At 35.9% G+C, this 17,088-nt stretch overlaps 1 protein-coding gene across 18 annotated transcripts in view; it reads right to left on the reverse strand.

Moving 5' to 3' along the window:
* Positions 1–17,088, reverse strand: part of DMD (dystrophin) — a 2,622,506-nt gene that overhangs the window by 378,081 nt on the left and 2,227,337 nt on the right. For 17 of the 18 annotated variants that reach the window (XM_021079543.1, XM_021079551.1, XM_021079550.1 and 14 more), the window contains 2 exon segments: positions 15,495–15,667; positions 5,394–5,550 (listed from right to left, as the gene is read on the reverse strand). In XM_021079543.1, the coding sequence (XP_020935202.1) occupies positions 5,394–5,550; positions 15,495–15,667 (330 nt within the window). 18 annotated transcript variants of the gene reach the window in all.

Below are 17,088 nucleotides of genomic sequence, written 5' to 3' on the forward strand. Positions count from 1 at the left end.
GATCAAGACAAGGATGTCCACTCTATGTTACTCTGCAACATAGTTTTGGAAGTCCTAGCCACAGCAATCAGAGAAGTAAAAGACACAAAAGGAATCCAAAGTGGAAAGGAAGAAGTAAAACTATCACTATTTGCAAATGACATGATACTATACCTAGAGAATCCTAAAGACTCTACCAGAAAACTGTGAGAGCTCATCCATGAATTTGGCAAAGTCACAGGATACAAAATTAATACACTGAAATCAACTGCATCTATACACTAACAATGATAGTGCAGAAAAAGAAATTAGGGAAGAAATCCTGTTTACCATCATATCCAAAAGAATAAAGCGCCTAGGAGTAAACCTACCCAAAGAGACAAAAGACCTGTACTCTGAAAACTATAAGATCCTGATGAAAGAGATCAAAATGACACAAATAGATGGAAAGATATACCATGCTCGTGGCCTGGAAGAATTAATATTATCAAAATGACTATACTACCCAAGGCAATCTACAGATTCAATGCAATCCCTATCAAAATACCAAGGACAGTTTTCACAGAACTCAAACAAAATATTTTAAAGTTTGTGTGGAAGCACAAAAGACCCAGAATAGCCAAAGACATCCTGAAAAAGAAAAATGGAGCTGGAGGAATCTGGCACCCTGACTTCACACTATACTACAAAGCAACAGTCATCAAAACCACATGGTACTGGCACAAAGATAGAAATTTAGATCCGTGGAACAGGACAGAAAGCCCAGAATTAAACCCACGCACCTACAGCCAACTAATCTATGACAAAGGAGGCAAGAATATACAATGGAGAAAAGACGGCTTGTTCAATAAGTGGTGCTGGGAAAACTGGACAGCCACATGGAAAAGAATGAAATTAGAACACTCCCTAACACCATACCCCAAAATAAACTCCAAATGGACTAAAGACCTAGATATAAGACCAAACACTATCAAACTCTTAAGAGGAAACATAGGCCAAACACTCTCTGACATAAACAAGAGCAACATCTTCTCAGACCCACCTCTTAGAGTAATGACAGTAAAAACAAAAATAAACAAATGGGACTTAATTGAACTTAAAGGTGTCTGCTCAGCAAAGGAAACCCTAAACAAAACGAAAAGACAACCCACAGAATGGGAGAAGATCTTTGCAAGTGATTCAACTGACAAGGGAGTCATCTCCAAAATTTAGAAACACCTTCTGCAGCTCAATGCCAGAAAATCAAACAACCCCATCCAAAAATGGGCAGAAGATCTAAACAGACAGTTCTCCAAAGAAGACATACAGATGGCCAAAAAACACATGCAAAGATGTTCAACATCACTCATTGTTAGAGACATGCAAATCAAAACCACACTGAGGTACCACCTTACTCTGGCCAGAATGGCCATCATCAAAAAAAATCTACAAACAATAAATGCTGGAGAGGCTGTGGAGAAAAAGGAACCCTGTTACACTGTTGGTGGGATTGTCAATTGGTGCAACCACTGTGGAAAGCAGTATGGAGATGCCTCAGAAAACTCAAAATAGAACTACCATTTGATCCAGCAATCCCACTCCTGAGCATCTACCCAGAGAAAACCACGACGTGCAAAGACACATGTACTCCGATGTTCATTGCAGCACTATTTTCAATAGCCAAGACATGGAAGCCACCTACATGTCCATCGAGAGAGGAGTGGCTAAAGAAGATGTGGTACATATACACAATGGAATATCACTCAGCCATTAAAAGGAACAAAATACTGGCAAAATACTTAGCAACATGGATGGACCTAGAAATTACCATGCTATGTGAGGTCAGCCATACAATGAGACACCAACATTAAATGCTACCACCGACATGTGGAATCTGCTAAAAGGACACAATGAACTTCTTTGCAGAACAGATACTGACTCACAGACTTTCAAAAACTTATGGTCTCCGGAGGAGACAGTTTGGGGGGTGGGGGGTGCACTGAGGTTGTGGGATGGAAATCCTATAAAATTGGATTGTGATGTTCATTGTATAACTATTAATATAATAAATTCATTGAGTAATATATATATAAAATAAATGAATCTTAAAAAAAGATAGAAATATTCCTTTTTTTTGTATATTAGATTCCAGCAAGGGGTGGGGGAGGGAACTTGCGGTTAATAGATTGATACTATTGCTTTTGGAATGGATTAGAAATGAGATCCTGCTGTGTAGCACTGATAATTATGTGTAGTCTTTTATGATGGAGTATCATAATTGGGTAAAAAGAATATATACATGTACATGTATCTGGGTCACCATGCTGTACAGTAGAAAAAATTGTATTTGGGAAATAACAATAAAAATTTAGAGAAAAAGTTGCAAAGGATTATTTAGATGTCAGCCAGCAATTTATGAGAGGTTAGGTTTGGGCAGAAAGGGTTTCAGACAGTGTGTTCAAAGCTCCACCTGAGTGAAACACAGAGAAACGGAAACAAACAGAAGAAGGTAGTTTAGCTCTTGTCAAGAGGAAGAGCAGTAAGAAAGGAGATGGTAGGGGCCAGATCAGCCAGATCGGGCTTTGATATCCTTGCTAAGGAGTTTCGGTCTTTTCCCAAGGGCACTGTAAAGTCATTGAAGAGCAGTTAGAAGAGGACTGACATAATTCAATTTATATTTTTACATAGATTACTTTGACTGAAATATTGATCGCCTTATAGAGTGGCAAGGTCAGGTACAGACAAGTGAGGAGAAAAAGTCTCTTGTAATGATGGTTATGACTACAGTACACAGAGTCAAAAAAGTAAACTGATCCAGTGATGTGTTGGCATTGGACAGCTGGAGGCTGATCATCCTGGAAAGGTACTATGTCAGACTGCTGTGTTGCTGTTTGGATTGGAGAAACTGGTTAGATTGGAGAAACTGGTTAGTTAGAGCCTCCAAGCCTTAGGGTTTTGTAGATGATAGTAACAAAAAGATAATATAGTAAAGGATCTTAGCATCTTAACAAAGAGTTATTAAAATTTTTTATGACTGATTCTAAGTTGGACTTGGAGGGAGGTAAAGATAGAGGGGCAATGGAACCTATGTCTAGAACCAGGAGTTATCAATGGGCTAGAAGTCCTGATATGTCAAAGAAAGGGAGGATGTGGGTATCTGAATAAGCACACTAGTCAAGTGGGGGTTAGTTCACTTCCAGCTGGTGCATGTTACCCAGAATTCTAGCATTACATCTCCCAAAAGCATGTTACTGGTCATGAAATTCATGAGTAAGGGGAATGATAATGATGAGTATGAACATTTTACCGCTGTTAGCAAGTAACCAAAGCCTATAACCAGGAATAGGGAGGCAGTATTTATGATAAAATGCTGGCTAGAAGGGCCTGTGGCAAAACTATGTAGACCAAATTCTTCACCTTACAGTGAAGTAACAAAGTAGCAACCACCATCATCTAGTTTATGGAGGAATATGACTAGAATCTCAGTCTTATGAATCCTAGTGCACTAGTCCAGTGATTTATCTTCTTTGATTTCTGGAAAGAGAATAAGATTATACCTTTCATAGAAACTCTGTCTCATTTCAGTGTATAATTCATTTTATTTAAAATGCCAACCCTTCTCAATGCATGCTCTTCTAAATATACACCAGAGTGTTTCCACTATTTATTCAAAATTAGAACATTAAAAAAATTACTATTACATCCCACCACAAAAACTACCTTAATATTCTAATTATATGAAGGGGAATGGCTAAAGGAGAAACTGCTAATTACTTTGGCAATTTTTTTTTTTTACAAACTACTGGATCTTCCCTAAAGTTCTCTTCTCTTTTTGTAATCTATCTTTTTCTCTGGAATAATATAAACCCTTGACCTTTCTTCAAGATGCTACTTTTGGCTGTGTCTCCATAAAGGTCTTTCCTTTAAGTGCTGAACATACAAAAGTGGTAACATTTTATCAAGCTTTTGTTGTTTGGTGGTAATTTACTTGGTTTTCTATTCCTTTCTCTTCATGTAACTTTTATTCTCATTTCAAAAACACTTATCAGTATCCATTGTATGCCAGACATTTTGCTAGATACTAGGGTCTTAGAGGTCAGCAAGAGCAAATCTCTGTCTTCCCCACTCAGAGCCATTAAGACAGAAATGTAATGAAAGACAAAAAAAGAAACAATTGATGGCTGTTGGAGGATGCTAGTGAACAAGTTGTTATTCTGAAGACTGATAAAGTGGAAATATTTATCCTGCCTATCCTAGATGAACAATATCCTGGTTACCCAACTAGTAGATGAGTGTACATTTTCTTTTCAAAGAAGTACTCTAGATAATAAATGAGAAGGAAATGATAGAAATAGGTAATTATCACATTGCAACCCCTAGCCACTGATAATTAATCTAGCTGCCAAAATCACAAAAGAAGACTTTTGTGTACCTCTTGATGATGGAAGAATATATTACTAACTATAAAGCAGTCTTACCAAAAAAGGTTAAACCTGAATATGATCAAACATGTAAAACTGTTGTTCAACGGAGTAGCCACTAGCCATGTCTGAGCACTTGAAATGTGGTTAGTCTGAAGTGAGTTGTGTTGTAATTAAAAATGTTTACCCTGACTGCATGTTAAAATGACCAAAATAATAGTTCTATACTTATGTGAGACGTAACCATTAGAAGAAACTGGTGAAATACATAGTGAAAATCTCTGTTCTATTTTTGTAACTTACTGTGAGTCCCTAATTACTTCAACATAAAAAGTTAAAAAAAAGAGATTTAAAAGACAAATTAACCAAATGCAATGTGTGGACCTCATTTCAATTCTTATTTAAACCAATAAACCAAAACTCAAAAAAAAACTGTTAAAACAATTAAGACAAGGATATGAGAAATGGAAATTTGAATACTGCCTTGGTATCTGTCATAAAATTACTGGCACTTAAAAAGTATTATAATAGCAATGTGGTTACTTTTTAAAAGGTAAATTCTTATCTTTCAGAGATGCTTTTGAAAATATTTATGAATTAAATGATTCATGCCTGAGATTTGTTTCAAAATAACGGAGGATGAAGTACACATATAGAAGAAATAAAATTGACCATGAATTGGTAATTGCTGAAGTCTTGATGGGTACACAGGTGTCTATTATAATATTATCTGCTTTTGAATATATTTAATATTTTCAAAAGTAAAACACTTTAAAATATAACCAAAGGACATGGGAAATTTCTTAAACGATATTATTAGTGCAGACGCTTTTGACATTTAAAATATAATGGCTTGGATTATTTCCAATTGACCCTTGGACTAGAGGAGTAATAGAAAAATTTCTATTCACCTTTATTTCTTTTTTTCAAACTAATTTTTCAATTAAAACTTGTCTTAAAATAGTCACCACATATTACTATGTGCAAGACACACTGTGCTTGGAAATGTCCTACCCTGTGTACATCATTCTGCTTCTGAACTGCAGGGCAATCGCCTCCGATAGGTGCCTGCCGGCTTAACTCATCATCTTTCAGCTGTAGCCACACCAAAAGTTCCTGAAGAGAGAGGTGCAGACGCTTCCACTGGTCAGAACTGGCTTCCAAATGGGACCTGGAAAATAACAGGAGTAAACTATGTCAGAGTATCTGGAAGTTTAACTGATGGTTTTAACAATCCCATTACAGGTACATTGGTTGATTAGTTCCATAGGGTATAAACGAACGTACTGTGAACTTCACGGCAGTCCTCAATAAAAATCTGGCTACCTGCTTTTCAGAGCAACAAAACAGGGGTCTTTTGAGGGCAACTTCTTGGAAAGATAGTGTTTAGCCATATGTTTATTTCCACATGCAGAATTTGGAGACTTTTGGCATGAAATATATAGCGGAATGAACTGCTTTCCTAGAGTGTTGCAGTCAATGATGATTCTTAATGTTTCTGGTAGAAAAAATTGGACCCAGTGACTAATATAAACCACCTAGTTTTCATGTGACTCATGCTAGTACTGGAATTCTTTCTGCTTTGAGAAATGGAAAGGTCTCTCCCCATATTTTGACTTTTCCATTTCTACACCCTAGGCAGCCTCTTCCATTGACTCTTCCCATCTGGCATCTGTTTCTTTCTGCTCCTCTTCCTATATGCTTATTCTTTTCCTCTACCCTTCTTTATTCATGTGCACCTGGGATTTGTTTTCACCAAGTTCCAACATTTTTCACTTTGTTTCCTTTGTGTAAAATGTTCTGAGACAACAACTCACCGTGGAAAAGTAAAATCAGACATTTGCCTGAAAGCCTCCCCCAAATATGAATAATTTAGGCAAGAGACTGAGTGCTTTACCATCCAATGTATTTAGAACATGTTAATCTGTAGAAGCCATTTAATAATATATAAATGAATGATCTGTGTTATAAAATCCACATTTCACTTGAGGATGAGAAACTAAATTAAGAAAATAAATCATCATCCATAAAACAAAGAATCGTGAAATGTTAGCACAGCTCTATCCTTAGGTAAATCAAGAATTATACAGCATTACTTACATCTTATCAGAAATCACCAGTTAAATCACAAAATTAATGCTGTCCAGAACATAAATATAATATACTGTCTAATGCTACAGATGTAGAAATGTAAAGCAACCAGGTAGAACATTTACCTTTGCCATTTGGTAACTTAGCCTGACATTTCAAATACAATTCTCTTGCTGGCCTTACTCAAACAAAATTACCAAATAGTAACATTTGCTAAAATTAAATTATTACAAACTTTCAGAAGGATAATTCGATGATATATACAAGTCTTTAAAATGTGCAAATACAGTGACCCACAGACTTAAATTCAAGGCACTTATACTAAGAAAGTAACTGGGAAAGCAAGCAAAGATATAGGTAGAAAATGGTTATTTATGGCATACTTATGATCGATATAAAGTGGAAACAACTTAAATATTCAATACTAGGAAATGGGTTACATATATAATGGAGAATTCATACAATGTCACTTTAAAATCCAATGAATCCTACACAACATTAATTGATGACATAGGCAAATATATGGATATAGATGAGATCACCTGTCATTTGCTAAGTGAGGAAGAAGTTTATAAAAATAGATACAATCTATTTTTGTAAAATGTTTGTGTGTGTGTGTTTGTGTGCACATGCTTGACTATGCATATAAAAATTCTGCAACGACAACTTGTTTATCCCTCAGAGGAAGATTTATAGGGGATTTATTCCTTCATCTTCATACTTTTCCAAATTGTCAGAATTCTCTTTCAATTGCGAGCAATATAAACATTATATTCAGAAAAATGAAGGCATTTCCATCAGGGAAATTAAATTGCTCAGGACTCTAAGGGCATTATTATTTAATAAATGAATCATGAACTACCATAAATATCATGAATTAAATATAATAGTGCAGATTACATATGGTGTAGAGGTCAGTCCTTTTATGCTTCTGTTCCCTCCTCCTTTTACAGTTATCACTCTTCCATGATAAGCCTAAGTGAGAATTCCCTATGCAAGATTTTAGCTCTTTAATGACATGTAATGACTACTGGTTGCAGGGTGTCTGGAATTTGCAACTTGGTCCCCTTGAGGGTAAAAGAGGCTGTCAAGTAGGACATTTTGAAAGGTAGAGAGAGGCATAGTCCAGACATGGAAAGGCAGCAAATGGTAAATGAGACACTGATTAAATAAATATTTACTGAGTGTGTCTCAGTCTCAATCTGGCATTGGGAAGTAGGGAGAGGGGAAAGTAGGGGAGAATATAAAGATGTCTGGGAGTTCCCCCTGGTGGCTCAGCAGGTTAAGGATCTGGCATTTTCACCACTGTGGCTCTGATTACTGCTGTGGCACAGGTTCGATCCCTGGCCTGGGAACTTCCACATGCCATAGGTGTGGCCCCCCCCCAAAAAAGATGAAAATAACCAGGAGATGTCCCATGTTTGTCTTCCATCTGTCCAGTAAAAGAAATAACATATCCCTGTGGTGGAGAGGCCTGCAGGATTGATATGCTGAAAGGCAGGCTGTCTCAAGTAAGGCCTCCAACTGCTGCTTTGTTTACATAAGGCAGTTCTACAAATCCTGTTTCAAGTTAAATGGTGCTAAGTATTAGCAAAACCCTTGCGTACCTTAAGAGAGAAAAAAAGAGCACTGAGACACAAAGAATTCAGTTCTAAAGGATCTAAGAGAAACTACCTAGCATGAGATACAGAGGCTGTGAAGAGCTAGGGACACAGGACAGTTGAGAAAGTTAATAGAGGAACAGAAGGACCTGGAATCATTAGTGCCAAAAAGTGTTCAGGTATCTGGCTCAGGGGTCCTTTCTTAGTCATCTCTAAGGTATGGAGTTAGGTCAATTTTCCAAATGTTTGATCACCTTAGCCACATATCAAATGACTTTCTTTTCCTTGCCAGAGTATATGAGTGAAAGAAAATATTTGATATGAGGACAAAAATAGTAGACGCAAACGACTACCTTTAGAATGGATAAGCAATGAGGGCCCACTGTATAGCACAGGGAACTATACCTAACTCTTGGGATAGAACATGATGACAGATAGTATGAGAAAAAAATGACAGAAATCGATATAACACTATAAATCAACTATAACATTAAAAAAATAAACAAAGTGCTTATAAAAGACAGAGAGCACTGTGGGGGCGCTCGAGGAGAGAAACTCCTTCAAATAAAGCCTCCAGATTTAAAACAATACTTACAAAGATATCCAATCTAAAGACATGGTTCTAAAACTTTAGTGTGCGTAATGAACATTTGAGTAGCTTGTTTAAAGTACAGACTCCTAAGTTGGGCCAAAGTGGTGAAAATGCTGAGTCGTAACCACTAGTTCACCAGAAAACTCCCTCTCCCCAAATGAAGTTTAATTTACAATTTTTTATTAGTTTCAGGTACATAGCATGGGGATTGGTATTTTTGCAGATTATACTCCATTATAAATTATTACAAGATAATGACTATCATTTTTTGTGCTATACAATAAATCTTTGTTACTTATCTATTTCATATATGCTACTTTATATCTGTTAATTTCATATCCCTAATTTGTCCCTCCCTTCTTCCCACTCCTCCTTGGTAACCACAGGTTTGGAATCTAAGAAATAATACAAATGAATGTACATGCAAAACAGAAACAGACTCACAAATACAGAATTTAGGTACTTTTAACAAGAATCTTCACAACTCAGCAAGTGAGCTCCAGGACAATTCTATGAGAAAGAATTTCTTAAGGTATTTCCTATGTCCCCTAAACATTACTTGGTCTCCACAGGGCAAAGGCGGTATTTGTCAGTGACATGATTGTGAAGGAGATCTAAATGTAATGAAATGCTCTGAGCTCAGGAAACCTTTTCTCTGGCCATGCTAAGCTTGTAAAGTGTTTTAAAGACACATTTCTAATGCATGTGTTTGATGCAGATGCTCTGTTAATTTTCAAGTATGTATACCAGATATTTCTAAGTGATTAACTTATGTTTGTATTTGGGTTTTTTCCTGAAAATATTTCTTTGTATTTGTAATGACTACCCCACCCTCACCCCCTTATTTTGTCATAGGCTGTGAGGGCTGAAAGGAGTCCTAGAGAGGATTCAACACCCTTGTTTTGAAAATGTGGGGACTGAGACACAAAGGTATAAAGACAAGTCTGGAGACACACAACTTGAACTATCATATTCAGACACACAAAATAGAAACTACAAACCTTATATGAGGAAATCCTTAACCTTAATGGTTTTCACCAAATGTCTTCCATCCCTGAGCAAAAAAAAGCTTCCTGCTAATTAACAAAGATACTCTAATTACCTCTCACTACTCAACAGGAAATAGAAGAAGAAATTGAAGCAACATACTTCGCTTGTATCCTTTTTCTATTAATCTCTATTAGTGAAGATAAAAGCTTAGGGGTTACTAGCTTTTAACAAGACAAGTACCCATCTTTAATAAGCAGATAATTTCCATAATTTATAATGTTGGGGTAAAATGCAGAAACTTCAGGTGTGTTGGGATATATGGGATATATAGCTTGATCTTTAAGAAACTCTTCAGTGTCAGGACTTTAAAAATTATAGGGGCTGCTAAAGTGATTGTTATTTCTCTAGACACAGATATTTCAAGTGTGATTTGGTCAATGCCTACTTTGAAATCCTTAATAAAACTTTACTCTGAAAGGCATCTGTTCTTAAAACAGAATGTATTATATTGAATTCATTTTTCACTTTGACTTCCTTTATAAAACTAATGATATATCCCTGTATATCTTTGGTATCCTTGTGTAATGAGCTTAATAAGCATACTGAAAGAAAAGGTAAGAATGCAGAAATAATAAGGAGCCACAGAAATAAAGCTAAAGGCCTTTAAATAAAGGGAATTAAACCCAAAGAGAAGTAAACATTTTTTTTTCACCCAGATGGGCCATGAACTCCAACTTTCAAATATAATTAACATACCAAAAGTAAGAGAAAGAAGGTCAGAGACACTCAAAGTCTGAGTTGCATATTTCTCTCAAAGGTAGAATATTGCTTTCTTCTGCTCTTTCTTTGTTCTCCATTAGAGCAAAATCTCTATTCTAATTTCTACTACTGAGTACTTTTTAAGAGATTTATTGCTGCTGTGGATTGTATAATGTTGGTGTCCTCACCTCTCAAATTAATGTTCAAAATGTCATAAAAAGGATTATATTTTATAGAACATTTCTAGGTTTTTCCTCCAAATATAAAAATCTCAAAGAAAGTACATTTTGCTGAATTATGTGGCTATAATGTGTGATTCTCATAGTTAATAATATATACAATAATCTGAAAAATATAATCTGATGCATATTAAAGTGAAGTCTTCATACATATTTCTCATGTTAAAAAATTCACTTGATCACTTCTCAAATTGTTCATATTTTTAAAATAAAAAATTCAAGGTTTGTAGATATGAAAATTTTAGAATAAGAAAGTTTCTTTGACTAATCACCATCTGATGTTGGGTAATGTCATCAGCGACTCTGTGTGTGTGTGTGTGTGTGTGTGTGCACATGTAAGTAGAAAATTTTCACTTTATTTTTCTCCCACATAAAGCATTTAATATTTTGTTTGATGGCACTCAGTTATCACTGAGTATTCACTTCTTATACCTCTTGGATAAAATGTGATGTGATAATATATATGGAACAGATGGTGTATACTTTCCTTGAACTAAATGATAAGATACAATTTCAATTATTCTTTTCTTTCAAAGACATTGCATTTGTTTTCTCTTATACCATATCTTTGAACTCAGTAAGCTCTTTTAAATATAAGAAAAACAAAATAGAAAAGTTCAATAATTAGCCTAGGTTTGTAAAGAGTAATTGCAGACTTAAAGATACAAGAACTATAGAATTGCAAGGGAACTCAAAGAGACCACTATGTATCTGGTCAAACTTCCTAATTTCAGTGAGGGAGAACACTGAAGTCTGAAGCAGGTAAGTGAATTGATCAAGATTAAATATTAGGTAGTAACAGAGCCAGAGGAGAAACTAGGTTGTCCAATTGCTGATCAAATGCCCTTCCTACTCCACCTTACTGATATATCTAAAGCTTGGAGTTTTGGTATTTATCTAATTTAATTGAAGGCAGCAAGCATAGCTCTATGAACCAACTCAAAAATACTTAAAGGAACTTGCATCAAGTATAAATGAGAGCAGTACAGGGAAGACCTGGTAAAGGAAGTCAGAAAGGGAAATCTTGCTTATGGAATGTGAGTCAAAATTTGGAGGATGAGAGGAGAGGTTGTGTTCCAAGTGTGTGAACCAACAAATGTATATGCTCATATGCTGCAGAGAGAAAATTGTTGAAGAGCAGGAAAGGAGTTAGACTCAGAGAATCCATATTGGGCTTCTTGGTGAGGAAGGAACTGAGAGGCAGAGGAAGAAGAGGGAAGAGAAGGAGTTAGCAGGTTCTTAGGCATAGTTGGTAGAGAGTGGAAGGTTCACTAAATTCTAGTAACTAAATATAAGCTTCACGAAAGCAATGATTTTTGACTGCTTTGTTCAATGTTGTATCCTCAGTGCCTGGAAGAGTGTCTAGTACATATTAAACATTCAGGAAATATTTGTTGAATGAACAAATAAATTACTGAATGAAATATGGGCACCAATAAGATTAAAGTTTTCTTCTAATTTAAAATTTTTTTAATTTATTTTTTATTTCCCCAATACATTATTTTTTTTTCTACTGTACAGCATGGTGACCCAGTTACATATACATGTATACATTCTATTTTCTCACATTATCATGCTCCATCATAAGTGACTAGACATAATTCCCAGTGCTACACAGCAGGATCTCATTGCTAATCCATTTCAAAGGCAATAGTCTGCATCTATTAACCCCAAGCTCCCAATCCATCCCACTCCCTCCCCCTCCCCCTTGAGATTAAAAAAAAAATAGAAAAAATCAATAAAACCAAGAGCTGGTTCTTTGAAAAGGTAAATAAAACTGACAAACCTCTGGCTATATTCACAAAGAAAAAGAGAAAAAAAAACAAATAAAAAAAATAAGAAATGAAAAAGGGGAAGTCACAATGGATACTACAGAAATACAAAGATTAAAGTTATTGACCAAAGGAATAATGTGATAGAATGTCTAAGGAAGAATACTTTTGTAAATATATAATGGATGGTCTCAACATGTAAAAAAAAGAGACAAACCTATCAATATGGAATTTCATGATGAAGACTGAAATAAGAATCACAATCACAGGAAAAGACATGGTGGAAGGAAAATAAGTGGAGGGAAAAGGATGTAACATGGACTTGGATCTGGAAGCACAATGATAGCTTTTATAAGTCAATGGAATGCAACGGGAAACTTCAAAATAATTATGGTTCAAACTCAATTTTTTTTCATTAAAAATAGACACCTATGGGAGTTCCTTGGTGGCCTAGCAGTTAAGGACATGGTATTGTCATTGCTGTGGCTTGGGCAAGTTCTTGGCTCCAAGAACTTTTGCATGCCATGGGCACGACCCCCCTAAAAAATGGAAACCTGTGAAATTAAGCACTAATATTTTGAAATATAAAAATGGCTTCAGAATCTCTTATGCCACAATGAACAACTTTAAAAAAAATTTTTTTTTGGTATTATATGTTATAGTTTGGAGAAACATGGTGCTGGTTTTCCAGAGTGTCTTTGGAAGATTTTTAAAATCGTGGTGACTTTTCACTATAAAATAATGCCGACGAAGGAAATGACTAGATTAGCAACACAAGCTTATGTGTCAGTACTAGCTCTGTATCTAACTTTTCCCATGTTCATCTCTCCTATTTTATAGCCATTTCAAATTACTGCTTCTACTATGCTTCTCTCAACAGAACCCTGCCATTGAGTATGGAGTGACTGATAGCCTTATTTCAACCAAGTGTCAGGAAATAAACTAAACTGCTTTGATGTGAGGAATTATTTCTTTGCTTTTTGTAAGTGAGTGTTTATAACACATTCAGTATTATTAGAGAGGTCTATTTAAAAGCCAAAACCAATGACCTGTGTATTTAAGTTCAAGAATTTGCAGTACCTTAGATGAATTAAGGTAACTGTTTTCAACTTGATTAATGACAGCAAGAATTAAACTGCAGTAGCTGGCATATGGGAAATTGCTGAGAATGAAGAGCCCATATTTTGGCTGACATGCTGTTTGCCACTTTCAATTCTCCTTTTATTTCATCAAATTCACATGAAGGAGAGAAAAGGCACTGAGTGATGTTCAGATCAATTACAGCACCTTTCTTTTTCCCTTCCACAAAAAAGAACTTCCTTTTCTTTGTCTACCACTATCTTTTCAATCTCACAAGTTTCATTCCTTTTTAATGACAGATGTTAAGAAAGTGGCCTCTGTCGTTACATATACTGACCTCTCTAAGAGTTTAAGCTGTAGAAAATGAACGCAGCCTCCCTATCTTTGAAAATGCCATCAACCCACTGTTGCCCACAGCTCATCATCAATATATCAATACAAAATTCATAACCAAAGAGAGGGAGAAAAATGAGTGCCTTGGAAGCTGGGGTACAAACTTGGGGAAGGGGAAACCACAGAAATAAAGATAGAGCCTTTCCTCCTCCCAGAAATCTGCTTTTCTGTTTCATCCATTCACTACTACATGTTTAGATGTAAACGTCAGGTGAATCTTACCCTCTCCTCCTTCCTTTATACTTCGCTATAATATGACAGTTCAAAGCTCAGATTCTGGAGCCAGAACCCCTGTGTTCAGATCACAGATCTGTCACTAGCTAAGTGACCTTGGGAAAGTTATTTAGCCTCTCTGTGCCTTACTTTCTTCAAGTGTAAAGAGAGCATAATAATAAAATTTATCTCTTAGGGCTGCTGAAAGCATTAAATATGTTGACAAATATAAAGTGCTTGTGACATTGCACAGTATGTGATGCACTATGTAAGGGTTAGTTGCTATCATCATTATGTCACATTGAGTGCATAGTTTTACAAGAGTGATTTCAAATGAATAAATTTCAGTTGTGTTTTCCCCCTCACTATGGAAGAAAAGATACTCTATGTCCAAATTGGGGACAATTTAGAAGAAGTATAGAGAAGAAAAATAATCTCCTCTGTGTAATTGGATGACCTAAAAGTCATAACTATTCCCCATGTTGAGAGCATTCCCACTTAACTGTTACAAGGCCACTCATCCTCTTCCACCTCCTTCTGCTACCACTCCTCCTCTAGACATGGAAGAAAACAAAATATTTTTATAAAGAGACGTGAATTAGAAAAAGCAACTGATGAGAAAGCAGGTAGCCTGACTTCCACTCCACATACTTCCTCCGTCACTTAGGTGACTTCGGGCATTTCACTTACTTTCTCTGCTCTTTGCGCCTTCACTGAACTATTGGCAAATGGGTACAGTGATGCTGTACTTTCTTACAACAATGCTGAGGTGCATTCATTCACTTCTAAATATAATGTTGATACACAGAAAGGGACAAAGTACAAAGCAGATAAGTATAGAACAGCTAAAGGCTTAGTTTACAGAGGATGTAGTAACACAGTGTGAGAGGAAGTAAAAGGCAAGAAGTTGCTATGTCTCTCCTTAGCTGTGGGAGTGATGGAGAGGTCACCTTCAGTCTGTTGATTATAACGTGTAATGATATTTGAAGAATGTCCTCAGTTATGCATGTAGAAGAATGCCAAAGAAAGAATTCCATGATAAACGTGGTAGTTTTATCATTTTTTGAATAACCCTGTGATAAACCAAGAGAGAACTCTATGAAATTAGGATAGCTGTGCTCCTCATTTAAATTCACTCTAATGTCTTAATGTGCATCTCTCCTGTGGTTAGAAAACATCACCATTCTGATCTAATTTGAACCCTCAAGGATCATCTCCATACCAGGCAAATAAATGATTCATTTATTCAAAATGAAATAAATCATTCTGAAATTGGGGGATTTACATGAACATATGAAATATTAGCTTCTTGGGCTAGGAATCTGAGCAAAACATTGCCATTTTAATTCTTTTGTGGTCTTTTTTTTGTTCCTGTCTTTTCTTACCTAATGTTGAGAGACTTTTTCCTCAGCTCACTCCACTTGAAGTTCATATTATCCAAACGTCTTTGTAACAGGATGGCATCATCGGAACCTTCCAGGGATCTCAGGATTTTTTGGCCATTTTCATCTAGGTTGTGATAGATATCTGTGTGAGCCTCGATTTCTCCTTGGAGGTCCTGCAGGGCATCAGGGAAAAGCATACATGCAGAATTACCAAACCAAAGAGACCAGCTGTGACTGAATTTGACAAACTACAAAAAATAGGTTATTGGTTCAAAAGGCATTTTAATTGGTTCAACTAATAAGAAGATATACTTCCAACACACGTTTCTTGGTGTATTATCTCTGTTTTTATGGAGACTGAAAACGGGCATCTTGCTAGGTATAAAAAATTTATTCCTTGAGATTATGAATTGGAAAGTAATATATTTATAACTTTACAAATTTCATAACTTATGTATTTTAGTCCATGGACAAAATACATTGTTTTATGGAAGTGATATGAAATAAAAACTCCATGATAAAGTGCACCCCAGTGCCAATCATTTCATTATGCTATAGGTCAAGTTATATTTCCCAAGCATATAGTAATCTATAGAATTGACTTTGACCACAAAAGCATGGAGAGACTAATAAAAAAGGTTGTACTTGGTCCATAGCACTAGCACATTAATGAGATTCTATCATAAAGAGAATCTTTTTGACAATACAAATCAAGTTCACATTGGTAAAACAGCAGCATGCATTTATTACAGCATCATACATTTATTTGTAAGATTTCCCATTTAAAATACCATCACATTTTTAGGCTCGACAGGTGGAAAGTCCATAAGACCCTGACAAGAGTTTTAAGAAGTGATGCATTCAACATCATTTGTATATACACAGATCAAGAAAATTATCATAGTAGAAGAATCTGACCTTTACATGGTATGTCTTCCTGTGTAACATTTTCAGCTTGAACCGGGGACTACAGCACTGATCCTGTTGCATAGCAATCCTGAGAAAACCCAGCGACTGAAAGAGCCCAGCTTTAAAATGCCAACTTTGCTTACATTCTGTTGACAGAAATGAATTTCAGAGCACAGGCCTCACCAGTCAATAATAATAAACAGCTACTTTGTACTCCTCAAGAAACGGTAGCCAGGCCTGTGGATGTGGGAGGGACGTCAAAGAGAGGAGGCCTGGAATATGCAACTGACAGTTTATATTAAACAGCCAACTTTTCTTATCATTTGACCATTGTAAGCCAGAGACATTATAAATTCATCTTATATATGTGTTTCCCTCCTTGTTCCCAGCAGAACGGTCAAAGCCAAAGGAACATTCCTTAGAGAGCTGCCGGGTACCAGCATTCCTTTCTGCCTACACAATGAATGGAGGCTTTGTACATTATCTGACTTGCTTTTAGAGATTTGTATGCTTCTGTTCAACAAGTTTAAAAATTCATTCTGAAGCTCTGAACAATTGGATTGATCTGTGTAACTAGAAAAGTTTTTTTCTCCTCTCTCTCTCTCTCTGAAATTGAATTAAATTACTCTTCTAAAGTAAGAAAGGAAAAGTGGCAGCAATAACATGTTAGCCTGAAGAACTGGCC

The sequence above is a fragment of the Sus scrofa genome, chromosome X (genome assembly GCF_000003025.6).
Source record: "Sus scrofa isolate TJ Tabasco breed Duroc chromosome X, Sscrofa11.1, whole genome shotgun sequence".
NCBI classification, from domain to species: Eukaryota; Metazoa; Chordata; class Mammalia; order Artiodactyla; family Suidae; genus Sus; species Sus scrofa.